Raw genomic sequence first — 16,750 nt, forward strand, 5'->3', positions numbered from 1 at the left:
TCTGATAATAACTTCAGTCAGGACAAGAGCTTGGAGCCCAGAGGGATTTCTGCTCTGGCACCTCCCAGGAGTGTCAACTGAGACCTTTCCTTTGTGCGTGCCTCGGTTTCCTTACTGTAAAATACCATCCCAGGCTTTATAGATGGCTGGTGCTCTGCAGAGACCCTTGTTCCCTGAGTTCTGGTTTTGGAACACGAAAGAGGAAGAGGAAGAAATAATCCCAGCCCAGCTGTCCAGGTCAGGCCCTGCCACAGCCTGGAAGCGATGTTTGGTTTCCCACATTACACACGAGTGTCCTTTGGTTCAAGCTGCTCTCAGACACTGTTGTTGTTCCTTTCCTTCTGGCTTTTGATAACACAGAACTGCAGGAAGCATTTTCAGACTCAAATTCTTCCAAGAATCTTCTTTTTTTTCTCCCAGTATCCACTCAGACAACGTAATCAGGGCAGTTAAAATCCTTGTGAAGGACATCAAATAGTTAAGTGACTTTGTTTACTGCCTTCTTCAGTTGTGCTGTGTCTTCATCCTTTTAATGTTATTAAAAAAATTTAATCAAGGAGTGCCCTGGATGCTGTGATTGGAGGGAAGAGCAGGGCAGGGTGCAGGGTGTGGAGAGCTCATTTCCAGAGGGAGCTGAGGGGTTGTCTCTGTCTGTGAGGGGAGGAGCTGGTGCACAGTGAGCTGTTCAGGCTGGAAACACAGACACTCAAACACCACATGAGTGAAAGCTGATGAGTTCTAATTACCAGTAAAAGAATCAGGAGGGCAGCTCCTTAGCTGGTGGGAGTCACAGCAGCTCCAGGGCAGGAGCTTGGATGATGCCACGGTGAAGCTGTGGAATTTCAGAGCTGGTGAAGGGGAAGTGCAGGTGAGGTGCTGCTGGGGTATCCCACAGTGCCCAGCACTTCAAACACCAGAATGAGAGGCTCCTTCTCCAGATTTTATCCTATTAATGGGGCAAAGAGAAGAACTCTTTCAAAGAGAAGCCATTGGTGATAATCACTGAGCTCCTCCCCTCGTTGCTGTGCACAAAGGATGTGTTTCTGAGCAGCCTCTTCCTCATCCATTGTGAGGCTGATGGTGAGCCAGGTTCTCTGGAGACACTGGAAAGGCACAGGACAGCAAAACAAAAACCAAATCCTTCCTAAAGTGTCTGCAAGGCCAGGGCTGCAGCTGGCAGTGAGGATCAGGGTGGGATCCCTGTACCCACTGTGGGATTGCAGGGCACCACTGGGGTTTGGCAGGGCTGGGGCTGGGGGATGGCAGGGCAGGCAGAGGGGTGCCCAAAGCCTGGACTGTGTTCAAGCACCTCCAGCTATGGGGTTTCACAGAATCCCAGAAAGTTTGGGTTGAAGGGACCTTAAAGTCCATCCAGTGCCACCCCTGCCATGGCAGGGACACCTTCCACTGTCCCAGGCTGCTCCAAGCCCCATCCAGCCTGGCCAGGGTTGTGTTGGATTGTTGTACAGCACCAGGGAGGGAGAGGCAGGGAGATGACCCCAGCTGATGGACAAGTTCAAACATCCTGGGCACAAGGTGGGAAAATCCCAGTCTCCTGGCACAGCTGGGCTGCATCTCACCCTGAGGGTGCTTTGGTTGGAATCAGGAGTGTCCAGGGTCCCTCATGGTGGCCCAGGGCAGTGCTGAGGGTTGGACATCCCTGAGGAGTTCTGTCCTCAGAAACACTGGGTGCACCAGGAAAGTAGGGGCAGGGGGATGACTGAGGTGGTGCCATCAGCTGGGAGGGTGAGTTAATAATGCCAGTGTTCTGCTGCTGAGGCTTTGCAGGCCTCATGACAAATGAGATTTTAAAGGAGGGATTTGAAGGAAGATAATGAGGTAACTTGGCAGATGTTTATGAAGAGCTCCTCCCAAGCGTGTAATAATCTACTTTTCTCATGTAAAAGAAATGATACAAACCAGAACGTATCTCTGGGACCATGTGCTCCCTCTCAGCATCCTGGAGGAGCTGCAGTGACAGCCAGGAATTATTAATGGCAATAACATTGTCACAGAGTTCCCACTAATGGTCGGCAATCATTCTGAGCAGCAACAGCAGCATCGCAGAGTTGATGCTTTGGATATTAGAAACAAAGTCATCATAATAAATAGATTTGGCTTCTACAGGAAAATAATTACAGGAAAATAGTTCCTCATGAGCTCTCAGATTTAGAGATGAATCCTGGAGGATCAAGCAGAGGATGGGGCTGTGTGGGTGTGACTTTGGAGGCTGTGATTGAACAAGAAGGAATTTCTTCAGCCTCTGTGGGAGCAGCTGTGTGGGAGTGAGGGACCATTTCCGTGGCTGTAGCCCAGAAAAAGCCTTTGGGGCTCAGCTGTGTAACCTGAGAGAAGGTTGACTCCAGGGAGCAGTGCCCAGAGCTGTGCTGTCCCTGGGTCACCAGAAGCAGCTTTGGGGAAGTTGCTGAAGGCTCAGGACAGTCCCTGGCTGGGGTTTGTGTGGGTTTGCCAGGGGGGAAGAGGAACCACAGCAAATCTGGGTAACTGAAGACCAAAGCACCAAATATTAACAGAGATTTCCAAATCAAGTTTTAAGATTAGCCCCAGGGGTAGAGGCAAGAGCTACCTGCCCTGCCTACCTGGCTCTGTGCCCTCCAGGTAGAGCTGTGGCAGCCAGAAGCAAAGCCTGGTGCTGGTGTGAGGTTTTCAGGCTGGAACAAAGAGCTTCTGAAGCCTCATTAGACACTCCCTGCTCTCAGCTTTGTTGTACAACAGCACGGCACAACACAAAAGTGTGCAGTGGGAGATTAAAGTTAATGAACACCGGCATTCTGATGCTTTATGTCTGAGCTGTAAATAGATAAAAGATGCCAATGTATTGTAACGGGGAAAAAAAATCCCTCCTTGAAGGAGCAAGCTTGGGGAGTTGTAGTTTGAACCCCCTTCTCCCTTGAGCTGCACATTACACTCCATAAAGACTCTTTTGGAGGCTGCTTTTGTTAGTGCTTGTTGCAGGGCTGTAATTCCAAAGGCAGTGTGCAGGTTGTGTTTGGGAGTGATAACGAGGTTCCCTGGCTGGGGGAGGATGCAGCCACGTGCCCCGGAGATGCTGTGTTATCTCACAGCTGCACACTTTGTCTGACTCTGTTGCTTAATCATCACCTGCTTTTTTTTTTTTTTTTTTTTTTTTTAGTTGTTGTTGTGTCTTTTAGCGTTTTTAATCTGGGATAACATCTCTTTGAAAAGCAAGCCTCTCGGAATACAGGAAGCCCTCTGGATAAAAGGCTGCTTAAAGGAGCTGGCTACACCGGGGGAGACACGCTCAGGGTTGTAATTTGCCTGGGTCTGGGACTCGAGGGATCCCCTCCTCGTTCTGCTCACTCCAGCAGCAGCAACAGCGCCCGTGCCTCGATCTCCCGGGAGCTGTCTGGGTGTTTGTGCTCCGAGGGGAGCTGCAGGGAGCTGAGTCACATCCCAGCCTTTCCCAGGGCTGAATAGTGCAGCCTGAGGATGGGGTGTTCTTTAACTGGAGCTGACCTGGGCTGTCCCACTGGTGCTCAGCCCCAAGGCTCTGGGAGAAGAGCAGCAGAGCAGCACAGGGTGGTTTGCTGGGTGTCTGTGCAGGACACATGGTCCTTGTGGGTCCCTTCCAGCTCAGGGTGTTCTTGATTCTCTTTGGGTTTTGCTGAACCAAGTGAGCAGATGCTTGAGCTGCATGCCCTGACTGGGACCAGCTTTCCCTGTGAGAACTGCTTCATCCCCCTGCTCCCTGTCACAGTTCCCTCTTGTCCAGCTGCAGGTAAAAAGCTTCTCCCTGCTTTTTACCTGCAGCTCTGAGTCCCCTGGCTCTGAGTCTCCCTGAAAAGTGTTCACATTTATTTATTGGCTGTTGAAGGAGCTGCTTTAATGATTTCTTGCAGAAATCCCAGCCCTGATGGCACTGGAGTTCCAGGCAGGTGACAATGTGGGACAGGGGTGGCTGGGGTCCCCCATGGCACTGGAGCACTCCCAGCCCTGACCCCTCCAGTGTTTCTGATAACACCCTGGCCTCTGTAGGCTTTTCCCACCCAGCTGAGCCTGGCAAACACAAGGATGTTTTCCTTAGGGGTGTGGAGGTGTGGTCCTCTCCCAAGGACACCTGGCCAGGGCTGCACAAGGAACTCCCTGCTCTTGGTAATTCCTTGAGCTTCTCTGGTGCTGCTGGTCTTTGCTCCTTTCTCTGTGTGGCTACAGGCAGTTCTCACCTTTAGTTCTGGGGGCTAGCACAGCATGTGGAGAGGTTTGAGCAGGATTTGGGTGGGGATGTGTCTTGGTTTGAACAGACAGGTGTCTGCTAAGGAAGGCAGGAGCCTCCCCTGAAATGGGAAATGTAAACTCGCTCCCTCTGAATTATTATAATTTTCAAATTAAGGGTCTCTCAGGCAAAGAGATGGGAATAGGAATAACAGTTCTTTATTAGGAAAACTAAAAATACAAATTCAATAGTACAAACAAAACAAACAAAAACCCAACAAACAAACCACCAGAGTCAGAACATTCCCTGACCCCCTGTGGGTCAGGGTGGTGGCTCAGTCCCATCCCATGGGGGCTCAGCCCTCCTGCAGTGCCAGCTGTGCTTCTGCTGCAGCAGGGATCCTGCACAAGGGGGGAGTTTTCCTCTGCAGCTCCAGGGCTGCTGGAGATGGGCCTGCTCTTCCTCTGGGAATGCAGGGCAGGAGAAAGCTGCTCCTCTGGCAATGCAGTGGGCAAAGGCTGCTGTGCTGTTCCAGGCTCAGATTGGATCCAGGTAGGAATGCTTGGCTCCTGCCCTGGGCACAGCATCTCCCCATGGGATGCTGGAATTTGATCAGCCCTGCAGGGACACTCAGTGGCCATGGACAGCAGAGATCTCCTGGAGGGAGGATTGGCTGTGGGAGAGATAAAGAAAACTGCCCATGAACAGCAGAGAACTCCCCCAGCTCTGACAGAGGGTGATGGAATACATACCCCCTGCTAAATCTTTCAGCCTAATCAGGATGGAGCAGTGGATGTTTCTGTGCTTGCAGGTGGGCTGATGTCCATGGTGGGGTTACTTTCCTTGGCACAAGTGGTTTCATTTCCTTGCAGCCCCATTTCCCATCTTGGGTAGGTGACAAAACAGTTTGTAATAGATATCATAAGTCATTGCAGCTGGCAGCTGGGCTTTTTAATGGAGCAACAGGTCCACTGGATTCGAGTTCCTTGGACTTGCCCTTCAGGGAAGATCAATAGGGACAGAGGGAGAACAAAAGGCAGGATGAAATTGAACCTTTTGGCATTTTCAGGAGCGTTTCTCTCTGCAAATCTTGCTGGGAAGCAGCTTGTGCAACAGCAGAGATCAAACCTTCCAGTCCTGAATAAACAGGGGTGCTGTGCTCTGAGGGACGCTTCATTTGGCTTCCTCAGAGGATGCCTGAGTGTGTGAGGAGGAGAGCCATGGGGTGCAGGAGAGAAGGGAGTCTTCAGGCTGCAGGACAGTGTTGGATTGGAGTAAATTCCTGACTGTGCAGCCCCTGTGGATCCCTATGGAATCCTCAGGAGTGGAGGCCTGAAATCAGGGAGCATGAGGGGAGCTGGGGGTCACTGCTCTGTTCCCATCCTGGCTCCTGACCTCTTTACATCCAGAGTCCCAGTTTCTGAGCACCAGGCTGGTTATCCTGGCTCAGGCTCTCGTGGATGTTGTCACTGTCAGCCCTGTGACAGCAGCACTGTGGCCCTGTGCCAGGCAGGGGTGGCAGTGGCAGCGAGTCCCTGAGCTGGAGGTGCTTTGTCCCTGCTGTAGTTTGTATGCAGTCCTGGGAGGAGCAGATCACAGGGCCAGGCTGCCCTGTGTGTGACAGCTGCTCTCTGCTGCTGTCCCTTAGTGCAGGTCACAAACCCCTGGTGTTCTGTTCCAGGCCTCCCAACCTTCCTGGTGTAGCTGGACCTGCTGAAGGTGCATCAGCTGGGCAGGAAACATTTCCTGAGCTGACAGACAGGTGAACAGCTTTGAGGTCAGCAGCACCTCTGCAGGTCCTGAGGCTGGAGCTGGGTGTTCTGACAGTGCAGGGCACTCAGTGACTGCTGACTGAGGGAAACGTAGGGCAAAATCAGGGATAACGTCACCTGACTTGGATTGGGATGAGATTTGTGAGTCAGTGATGGTTTCCAGAGGTTTGAGCACATCTGGTCCCACAGGATCAGCATCCCCAGGAGCAGAGGAGCTGTGCAGACACTGGGGTTTCCACTGATGCTTCTCCACACAGCCACATCAGCCCTGCTCCTTAACCCAGGCCAGGGCTCATGGGATGCTTGAACAGAAGTTTCTCAGAGAATTGAATTGTCCAAGGCCAGGTTGGACAGGGCTTGGAGCACCCTGGGCTATGGAGGGTGTCCTTGCTCGTGGCAGGGGGTGGAATGAGATGAACTTTGTCCCAAACCATTCTGGGATTCCTGGAGACTGGCATTTCACTTTTGTTACCCAGCACTGGATTTTCCACTCCTGCACTTCTGGGTGCTCTGGGAAATGAAATAGAGAGTGCACCCCTCTGAGTGCCAGGGATGTGTCTGATGATACCAGAACATGCTGTGCTCTGTGCCCTCTCCTCCCAGAGCTGCAGCACAGCTCAGAAGGCTGAGGCTGGCCCAGCTCAGTGCTGGGTGCAGCCATCCTCTCCACTAGGGCTGCTCAGGCAGGGAGGAAATGTCAGTTCTCCTCAAAAGCTGCGTGCTGTGGGCTGAGCCTGGACAGAGCAGAGGCAGGGAGCAAACCTGGAGATGCTGTGAGGCTGTGCAGGAAAGCCTTGGAGAGAGAGGGCCTGGAACTGCATTTCCCACTGCTTGTGTCTCTGAGTGCTGCTCCAGGTGGGCAGCAGAGCCCTGGGGACACCTGTGTCCCACACTGTGAGCAGGACAGGGCCCCTGGGGGCACCTGTGTCCCAGATGTGAGCAGGACAGGGCTCCTGGGGACACCTGTGTCCCAGCTGTGGGTGGGACAGGCCCTGCCCTGTGCCAGGGAGCAGGGTCAGAGTGCTGCCAGCCACGGGCACTCCCCCATGCCTGGTGCCACTGCACAGGTGCTGCTGTGGCCCCGTGCTCCCCCCAGGTCACTCTGCCCCTGCTGGCACCCAGGACACAGCAGGGCAGTGGCTGTGGCTGCCTGGGGACATTCTGAGGAGCTGCTGGCACACGCTGGGGTGGGCACTGGGGGCTCTCAGGGCTGACCCTGTGCTGCCTGTGAGCTGTGACATTACAAGTCCTCTGTTTCACTGGAGCTTTGCTCTGCTTTCAGCTGCTCAGACAATTCCCCAGGGGAGTTCTCACGTTTTCCTTCCACTGAGACTCCACCTCCAATGTGAAAGTTGTTTTAATCACTCTGTGGTGCAGTGGTCTGCTGCATTAATGACTTACCTGCTGCCAAAGCCACGTGAGATGAAGCTTGTGGGGCTTCATCTGTCAAAAAAATTGGTGTCTTCATCTCCTTAAAACCATTTGGGAGAGTTGTTGTCTCCATAAAATCCTGGTTTTGCTCTGAGTGGCTCAGCATGAAATGGAAGTTGCTGAGTTATGGATGTGTGTGATGCAGATGCTTTGAATTGAGGAAGGGGCTCATTTGCTTTATTCTTTTTATTCCCATTTCAGCATAAACGAGAAAGGAGACTTTGGGGAAATGGAGATGTGAGGGGAAGCATCCCAGAAAGGCAGCGTGGAGAAAGCACATTTGCTGTGCCTGGAAGGAGGCGTGGCAGGGAAGGGAACAGATAATCCTTTTCCTTTGAAGATTTCAAAGCAGATGAGACTTGCTGTTTACTCCTTTGCTCTCCATTGTGTGTTTCCTTCATGAGGGACCCCACATGTGCTCGTGTGTCTCGAGGATTTTACCATGTGGATGATTAATGGTGACTCTTTTTTTTACCCTCTTTATTTTTATTCCAGGAGAGAGCAAGAGAGTGCAGTGAAGGGTAGTAGACTATAATTTGAGGTCACAGATCATATCTTCATTTTCTGCAGTCCTGAAGCCTCGTGGGGATGAAAGATACTCTGAGGAGCTGCTTTCATGGTGTTGAGAGTTTGTGTTGGTGCCCTGTGGCTTTGCTGAGCTTTCAGACCTCCTCTCTCCAGCAGACCTTTGTGCACTGAGCTGGTGCAACAGGCACTGAAAGGACTGAGGCTCCTCTGGCAGAGAACTGGCACTTTTCCAAAGGGCTGCAAGAACACACTGGTGTTTATCCTTTATTGTAACCTTCCATCTGCTTCCACCTTCAAAGCTCTCTGGGTCTTTCATGCTCAGATCTTGTACTCTGGAGGATTTCTGTGCTGGGGGTGGCTGAGGGCTGCAGGTCCCTGAGGGACTCGGGCACTGCACACACAGGCCTGGGAAAGCACAGGGAAGTGAGCTGCAGTGAACACATGGTGGGAGGATCTCCTGAACAAAGCCAGAATCCCTTTCATCCCCTCACAAAAGCAAGGGGAATTTCAAGTTTTCTGGTGGTAAAACAAGCAAGTGCCAAGGCTGTAGTGGTGAGGCTGAGTGAAGAGGGCAGGGAAGCTCAGACATGGTTTTGATGTAGTTTGAGTCACTTTGGGTGGATTTTGCAGCATTTCTAGCAGTGCTTTCAGCTCAAACCTCCACCAGGAGTTCAGAGTGCTGTTGTTTGCTGTCCATGGGTGAAGTCTTTCTATCTTTGTGGTTCAGTTCCATTCCTTTTAGTGCAGAGGACTGTAAGTGGCTGAGGTGGCCCGTGGGCTCCTCAGTGGCCCAACAGCAGCGTTCTGGGCCCCTTGAACCTCTCCTGTGTGGGTTGTGCTCGGTCCCTTTCGTGCAGAGCAGCATTGCTGGAGCCCAGCGATTGTGTCCCTCAGGGGGTGCAGGGGGCTCCCCAGTGACCCTGCTGCAGTCCCTCCCCAGGGTGGGTTTGTTCCGGCTGGGAGCTGTGTCCCTGTCCCACGGGCTGTGTGTCCTTGTCCCCAGAGGAGCTGAAGGCGCCGCTGGAGGAGTACGTCAACAAACGCTACCCGGGGCTGGTCAAGGTGGTGAGGAACCAGAAGAGGGAAGGGCTGATCCGGGCCCGCATCGAGGGCTGGAAGGCTGCCACGGGCCAGGTCACCGGCTTCTTTGATGCCCACGTGGAGTTCACTGCTGGCTGGTATGTGCTCAGGGGCTTGCTCAGAGGGGGCACTACCCAGGGGAACAGCCCTCCTTTTGTGGCCCTGCAGAATGACACACAGGTCCTCTGGCTTGTTAATCCTCCTCCAGGATTCCTTCTGGATTCCATCTGCATTGAGTGGCATGGTGGGAATGTACGAGGAGAACTTTTCCTTGCCCTTGTTCCTTGTAATCCTTCTCTATTCCTTCCCTTTGTGCATGCATTTTCCCTGCTCCCTGTTTATGTTTTTCAGGATGATTTCCCATTCCCTTAGTCTTAAGTAATTCCTGCAAGTTGAAAAAAGCCCAGGCAGCAAGGGAATGAAGGAGAAAGTGTTTCCCATTTCTGTGCCCATTGCTGGATCCCAGAGGGGAAGGCTCAGAGGCTTTGGGTTGATTTGTTTCCTCTGCTGCTGGGAGTAACAGCAGAGGTGCAGAAGCAGCAGAAGGTGTCTCATAAGGATTTTTTTCAGAGAGGTTTAGAACATTAGAGCTCTAGTGGCTTAACTTTAAATCTTTGTCATGACAGGAGCCTGAAAGGGATTTTTTTTCCTTTAACCAAGTGTAAAAAGTAAATGGTCCATGTTTAGAAAAGTGGAGGTGGAAGAAGCTAAACTTGTGTTGAATTTGAACACAGTAACAACCACAAAAACCCCTATTTGCAGCTGTTAAAGGCAGAGTTGTGCACAGCTATGGAATCCTTTCTAATGACAGTGCAGCTGAAGGGGGTATTTGCTGTTTGTGGTGTTGGGATCTTTATTCCCAGTTGAACATTCCTCTCTCTGGTCACTAAATCCTCACACCTGATTCACTGAGGAGCTCCCACTGACTGAGCTCTTGAAGCTCTTCTCTAGGGGTAGAGAGGGGACATTTCTGCAGTGTGGGCTTGACTCTCCCTGAGTTTCCCACCTGCTGCTGTTACTGGGGGCACTGGGAGTGCCAGTTCCCCCAAATTCCCCCTGGTGTAGGCACTGACCCTGGGGCACTCGCTGGCTCTGGAGCTGCAGAGGTGAGGCTGAGCACACCCCCTGCTCTGAACACATCCCTGAGACAAATTTTTTAGCTACAGAGTCATCAAACTGCATCCCAAGGGAAAAAAGACTCTTCAAACAGTCCTGCTTTCCAGAATGTGCCTGTTCTGCTCAGGGTTTTGGGGTCTGGGAGAAGTCTGGACTTGGTTTGAACCAAGCACACCCTTCCTGGCCTTCCTTTACAGAAGGGAAGGTTTCCAGCCTGTGGACCAGGTTTGTATCCAACACAAGGAGAACATGGACCTGCAGTGGGTCCAGAGGGGGAACACAAAGGGCTGGAGCACTTGTGCTGTGAGGACAAGCTGAGAGAGTTGGAGTTGTTCAGCTGGAGAGGAGAAAGCTCTGAGTGGATTTCAGAACCAAAGGGAGCTCCCAGGAGAGCTGGAGAGGGACTGGAGACAAGGGTGGAGGGACAGGACACAGGGAATGGCTCCCACTGCCAGAGGGGATGGGATGCTGGGATGGAATTGAGTGGAGCTGCAGTGAACAGAGGCTCTCTCTGTGCTTTGCCCCTTCCCCAGGGCGGAGCCGGTGCTGTCCCGGATCCAGGAGAACAGGAAGAGGGTGATCCTGCCCTCCATTGACAACATCAAGCAGGACAACTTCGAGGTGCAGCGCTACGAGAACTCGGCCCACGGCTACAGCTGGGAGCTGTGGTGCATGTACATCAGCCCCCCCAAGGACTGGTGGGACGCCGGGGACCCCTCCCTGCCCATCAGGTACGGCCGGGCTGGGGACACCCACTGAGCAGGGCTGGGACAATCACTGCCCAGGGCTGGACACCCACTGCCCAGGGCTGGGGACAGACACTGCCCAGGGCTGGGGACATTCACTCAGCAGGGCTGGGGACAACCACTGAGCAGCGCCAGGGGACAGGGAGGCATCCAGCTGCTGAGGGAGCCTGTGGGAGAGCTGGACAGGGACACACAGCACCCTGAAGTGGTGGGAAAAGGGGAATGGCTTTAGACAGAGCAGGGGGTTAGGTGGGATAATGGAAGGAATTGTTCCCTGGGAGGGTGGGCAGGCCCTGGCACAGGGTGCCCAGAGCAGCTGTGGCTGCCCCTGGATCCCTGGCAGTGCCTAAGAACACGTTGTATGGGGCTTGGAGCAGCCTAGGACAGTAGAAGGTGTCCCTGCCCATGACAGATGTAGCACTGGGTGGGATTTGAGGTCCCTTCCCACCCAAACCATTCCATGGTTCTATGAAAATGCAGGAAGATGAAGTGAGGAAGCCATTTGGAGAGGTAGGGACAATGTCATAACCCCCAGCACCTCTGTGACATGGGCCAGGGAGGGTTTGGAAGGGTGCAGGGATTTGGAAAAGGCTGTTGGTAACAAACCCATTGGGGAGGTGCAGGAGCTGTGCATATCTGTCCAGGCTTGTGTGGAAGTGCAGGTGACAAAGTGGCTTTGCCTCAGTTCCAGTGTCCGGTTTGTGCAGACCAGGAGGAATAAGGAGATGGTTCCCATGTGCTGGACTGAGGGTGGATCCATGGATTCTCCTCAGTGCAGAGTCCCTCTCCTCCCAGGGCAGGCTTTGGAAACGTGTCTCGGGCTGTTGTAACACTCCAGCTGAAGGGTTGGCAGCTCTGAACTGTGCTCCAGCCCTGCTAGGCTTCTGGGGTGGGATGAGCCCAAAACAAGAGCAGGAGGGGAGGGAGGAGCTGGCTGTGGGTGGGAGCTGGGGCTGCTCTGTGTGCACAGCTCAGATGTTTTCCCTTCACAGCCCCCAAACACCACAGCGATGCTCTGATCAGGAGTAGTGTCTGGCCAGGTGGGTGGGATCCCCCTGGATCCTGACATGGTTTGTCTGGAGAAGCCTTGTCCTCAGGCACAGAGCAGCTGCATGAGTGCAGATCTCTGCCTGGTGGGAATCCTGAACCCAAACAACTCTGTTTTGGTCACTGACATAATCCCTGGAAGCTGAAATTAGGTCTGTTCCCATTCACACAGAGACTTCTTGTTACTCCTTTGGCTCCCTTGTCCCAGGCAGCACATTCAGCCCTCAGTGGGGGAATTAGTTTAGTTTGGAGTCAGTTTATTCTGGACAGGAGTCAGGGCTTTGACAAATAAACAGTTATTTTAACCAAATTCAGGCTGCTGGACTTGTTAAAGGAGGGCTGGGCCATGCAGAAGGCAAAGCTGAGGAACCCAAGAGCCTTTGCAGGTGAGGTGTGAGCAGAGTGGTGCTGGCAGCTCCTGCTGCAGCCTCTGGAGGGTGATAAAAGGGATCAACACTGCTGGGGTAAACCTTTCTCAGCCGGTAAATATAAAAAGGAAGAAAGAAGAAACTCTTTTACTAAACTAAAGTTTAAAGGTGCACTTGGAATATACAGGAAAAGCTTTGGCACAGGGAGTGTCCCCTGTGATTGTGACACCACCCTGGGAGCTGGCTGGGCTTCAACACCTCTTACTGGAGGTGATGGAGGAAACTGGGCCCCCAATAGGACATTTAAAGGTCTGGTAACACTTTCTGCTCTGTTGTGCTCACAGAATGGGGTCTGAGTCTGTGTCATGCACTTAGGGGGTGGTCAAGGACAAGGTGGGGCAGAGCCACATGGGGAGGGACAGCCTTGGTTTGGGGAAGGTGTGTGATGGCAGGGGCGGGGAGGTTTGGTTGGTTTTTGGAAGGTGTTTGATGTTGGTTTTTGGAAGGTGTTTGATGTTGGTTTTTGGAAGTGTTTGATGGCAGGGGAGGTGAGCTTTGGTTGGTTTTTGGAAGGTGTTTAATGTTGGTTTTTGGAAGGTGTTTGATGGCAGGAGAGATGAGGTTTAGTTGGTTTTTAGAAGGTGTTTGATGTTGGTTTTTGGAAGGTGTTTGATGTTGGTTTTTGGAAGGTGTTTGATGTGAGGGCAGGTGAGAAGGCAGAGGGTGGTGAGCTGAGCAGTTTCGAGCTGAGGAAACTGCTGTGGGGAGCTGGAGGGTTGGGTGTTCATGAAGAGATGGAGTGGGGAGGTCAGGACCTACACCAGGAGAATTTTGGTTCTTTAGGAAGTCTTTCCCCAGGCTCCCCAGTATGAACCAGTTCAGGGGTTACCAATGAGCCAGGAGTAAATGGGGTCACAGGGATGTTGGACACTCCTCACAGCTCCACAACTCACATTTCTTTTCTTGCTTTGGTGCTCTGAGCCAGAGGTGCTGCCTGGGGGTGGATCTGCTGCTGATCTGCAGTAGAAATGAAGGGTTTGCTCTGGGGTTTGGCTCCTGCTGGCCAGCAGGTTCTGTTAGGTAGTTCTGGTGCTTGTTTTATCTTAAAAAAAAAAGTAGGGATGATGCTAAAATCTGGGCAGGGCATTGAGCATCACATCTCTGCATTTCAGCTGATGGCAAACACTGGCAGGAGGAGCTTGGAGAGGATTTTATCTGAGGTTCCCACAACCCTGGTGCACCCCTCATGTCCCTTTTGGAGACAGCCCTGGAGCACGGGATGCCCCTTCATCCCCAGCCAGGCAATCCCAGGGGTCTGCCCCTCAGCTCTGAGCACTGCTGAGTGGAAGGAATGTGAAAAAGAGATCAGAGCAGGGTTCTGGAGACACCTTTGTTAAAGGCATCTGAAATGTGGATTCTGCTGCTGAGGCCCCGGGGGTTTGAGGAGCCAGGGGGAAGAACACAGCCCTGAGACACCCAGGAACCTCCCAGCCATGTTAAATAAAAAACAAGCAAAACCACTGAAATAACATTTTTGTGTTAAACCACTGAAATAACATTGCTAGCAGGCACTGGGGGAGGATCAGCAGGAAGATAAATGGGCAGTGTCCCCAACAGGAAGCTAATGACATGTGCTGTCCTGTTGTGTACCCACACACAGAGGAGAAAGAATGACTGCAGTTATTTCTTTGTCACATCATGCTCTGAAAACCCTGCACTTGGTAGCACTGTTTGCATGGAAGGGATGCAGTGCAGTGCTCCATGTAATTATGCATGGGATTAGAGGAAATTTGGAAATTATAGCATACAGAGGTACATTAGTTTTTAAGAGATACTTTAGGATAAAAGGGTGGGAGTGAAGTAAAGCAGCTTATTCCCTATTTTTGGGTTTACTCTTGGTGCATGGTGACTGTGGCAACCCCAGGAGGAATTCCCTGCCCACCAGAGCTGCTCCAGCCCTGTGAGCCCAGAGGTGACCAAATACATTCAGTGGGGACTGGAGACAGAATATGGGAATGTTTTGGGGCAGATTTCTCTCCTGGCTAATTCCCAGATATGATTATCCAGGCAGAGAGCTGATGGCCTCTTTGAAATGAAATTTGTCTAAAATATGGCCCGGTCTCAAACTGGCTCCAGGCTCCTGCTTTATCCAGTAATATCCTGCAAGAAATAGCCTCCCTTAATCCCTGGGAGAAATGCTGCTGCAATACCTGGGGTCTGCAATACATCTGCTGTTGTATTTTTGTCACCTTAACATTTAAAATGCTGATACACCAAAGATCCCCCCTGTCTCAGCACTAGCTGGGACTGGTTTCACAGCCAGGCTTTGCTTGCCAGGCTCTGCCTACCTCTGTGCAGGAGATAAATTTGTGATTACAGGGTAATGGATCATGTCTGAATTAGCTCTGCCAGAAGAGGCAGACAGAAAATGGCATTTAAAATGGTCATCACAGAGATCCTGATGTCCAGCAGAGTGAGCTCCTGCAGAGCTGCTGGGATTTCCTGGTGCTGAGCTGTGTTAGGAGGAGATCTGTGCCTGCATTCCATGCCTGGATGGGCTTTGCTGTGGAGATGTAGCCAGGAATTATCCAGATATTGGTCAGAGTTTGCTGAGGGTCCAGAAAACCTTTGAGGCCACAAAAAATGGAAGAAAGCTGATGCTTTCAGAGTCCTGTGGGAAATCCAAGTGGGATCTTTGGAGAAGGTCTGCTGTGAAACAGCAGACTGATGACCTGCTCCTGGGGTATCCCACGGTGGGATCCAGCTTTTTAGCATCTTCAGCAATGATTTATTTCCCACTGACAGAACATGAGCTTTTTTGAGGTTCATTGAGGTCTGGAGCCTGTTGTTTCACTGGTGTGAACCCCACAGCCAGCAGCTCCTCCTACCTGACCTGGTTTGGTTGTGTCACACCAGCTTTGGTCAAAAACCTGCTGGAATCTGGAGATTTATGGCTCCAAGTGCTGATGGTGCTTCAGGGGCAGCCCCAGGATTTGTAGTTACAGGTGTGAGGTATTGATGGCTCCAGGAAAACAATGAATGCTCTCCTGCCCTGGGTCTCATCCAGGAGCCACAGGATTCACAGAATCACAGAATCACTGGGCTGGAAGAGACCTTCAAGATCATCGAGTCCAACCCAGCCCCAACACCTCAGCTAGACCCAGTGCCACATCCAGGCTTTGTTAAACACACCCAGGGAGGGAGCAGTGAGCAGCCAGTCTAAATATGAAAAATCTTAAACTTTCTGTACTCACCCCCCAAAGAACCCTACATTTAACCTAAAAACCATAAAAAAACTTCTAAAATTAAATCATAAAACTGAAATTATAAGTATCTAATTTAATTAAAAATATATAATATAGTATAATAAAAACTTAACATTTGAAGTTTTAAAATATAAAAATATATATGTAAAACAAAATAAAAAATTCAAAACAAAAACTTGAGTGCCTCCCTTATTGAGCAGCCCCCAGAAAGTGCTGGGCTGGAGGAGCCTCAGGTGGCTCCAGAGGTGACAGCAAGCCTCTTCTCTTCCCAAGCCTGCCAGGCATGGATGCAGCTTGTTAGAACCCTAAATAGTAAAAATGTTAAACTTTCTGAACTAACAAATTCTAACTCTCAAAAAAGCACAATATTTAACCTAAAAACCATAAAAAACTTCTAAAATTAAATAATAAAACTAAAATTATAAGTATGTAATTTAATTAAAAATATATATCACAAAAAAACTTTAAATTTTAAGTTTTAAAATATAATAGATATGTAAAACAAAAAAATTAAAATGAAAACTAATCCTTCTTCATAAATAATACTATATAATTAAACAAAAATCTACATTACAAAACATAAATAATTAAGTTAAAATAAAAATAATTTAAATATAATTAAATATTGTATATATTTAATTGTTTATAATTAATTATATATATTTAATTAATATTAAATATAATTAAATATTCTTAATTAGTTTTTTCCTTTAAAAATATTATAAAAAATACAAAACTATTTTACAACTTATTAATAAAATACTATACAACTGACAAATTCTAAAACTATATTATAAATAAAAAATAATAAACATCTAAATCTAAACACAAAAAACTGGGTGTTTTTTCTCAAACACCCAGTCCAACAAAACCTAACAAAAAGAAGTTCAAAAACCAACACCAGCTTTTAGGTTAAAGAGGACTTTGGACAGGGCTACACTGCAGTTGTTTTATGTGGCATTTCATCTTTACTGCTGCTGGAAGACAAAAGCTCATTTAATTAGAATTAAGATCATTGTGAGGAGGAAATGGGGTTTGAGAGTTATGGATTGTGAAAGAATAGAAAGGCTGATAGGTTTTGGGTTTTTATAAAGATGAAAATAATGTTAATTAACCCACCCAATTACCTGCTGCCTCAGCCTCACAAATGTGAATTTGCTCTTTCAGTGTACTTAGGAGAGAGCAAACTTCATGCCAGGTG

The 16,750-nt window shown here is 50.2% G+C and overlaps 1 protein-coding gene and 1 long non-coding RNA gene across 3 annotated transcripts in view; both read left to right on the forward strand.

The window, feature by feature from the left end:
• The window catches only part of GALNT17 (polypeptide N-acetylgalactosaminyltransferase 17), a 212,985-nt gene that overhangs the window by 77,658 nt on the left and 118,577 nt on the right, over positions 1 to 16,750 (forward strand). The window contains exons 4-5 of one of the 2 annotated variants that reach the window (XM_064394841.1): positions 8,930 to 9,104; positions 10,656 to 10,853. The exons of the other annotated variant lie outside the window; for it this stretch is intronic. Coding sequence (XP_064250911.1) covers positions 8,930 to 9,104; positions 10,656 to 10,853 — 373 coding nt within the window. The remainder of the gene's footprint in view (positions 1 to 8,929; positions 9,105 to 10,655; positions 10,854 to 16,750) is intronic. 2 annotated transcript variants of the gene reach the window in all.
• LOC135283638 (uncharacterized) lies at positions 10,900 to 14,721 on the forward strand. The gene is made up of 3 exons (XR_010349323.1): positions 10,900 to 11,530; positions 12,231 to 12,301; positions 13,456 to 14,721. It is a non-coding gene; the product is annotated as an uncharacterized LOC135283638 (long non-coding RNA).

Source organism: Passer domesticus, chromosome 19, assembly GCF_036417665.1.
Source record: "Passer domesticus isolate bPasDom1 chromosome 19, bPasDom1.hap1, whole genome shotgun sequence".
Classification (NCBI taxonomy): domain Eukaryota; kingdom Metazoa; phylum Chordata; class Aves; order Passeriformes; family Passeridae; genus Passer; species Passer domesticus.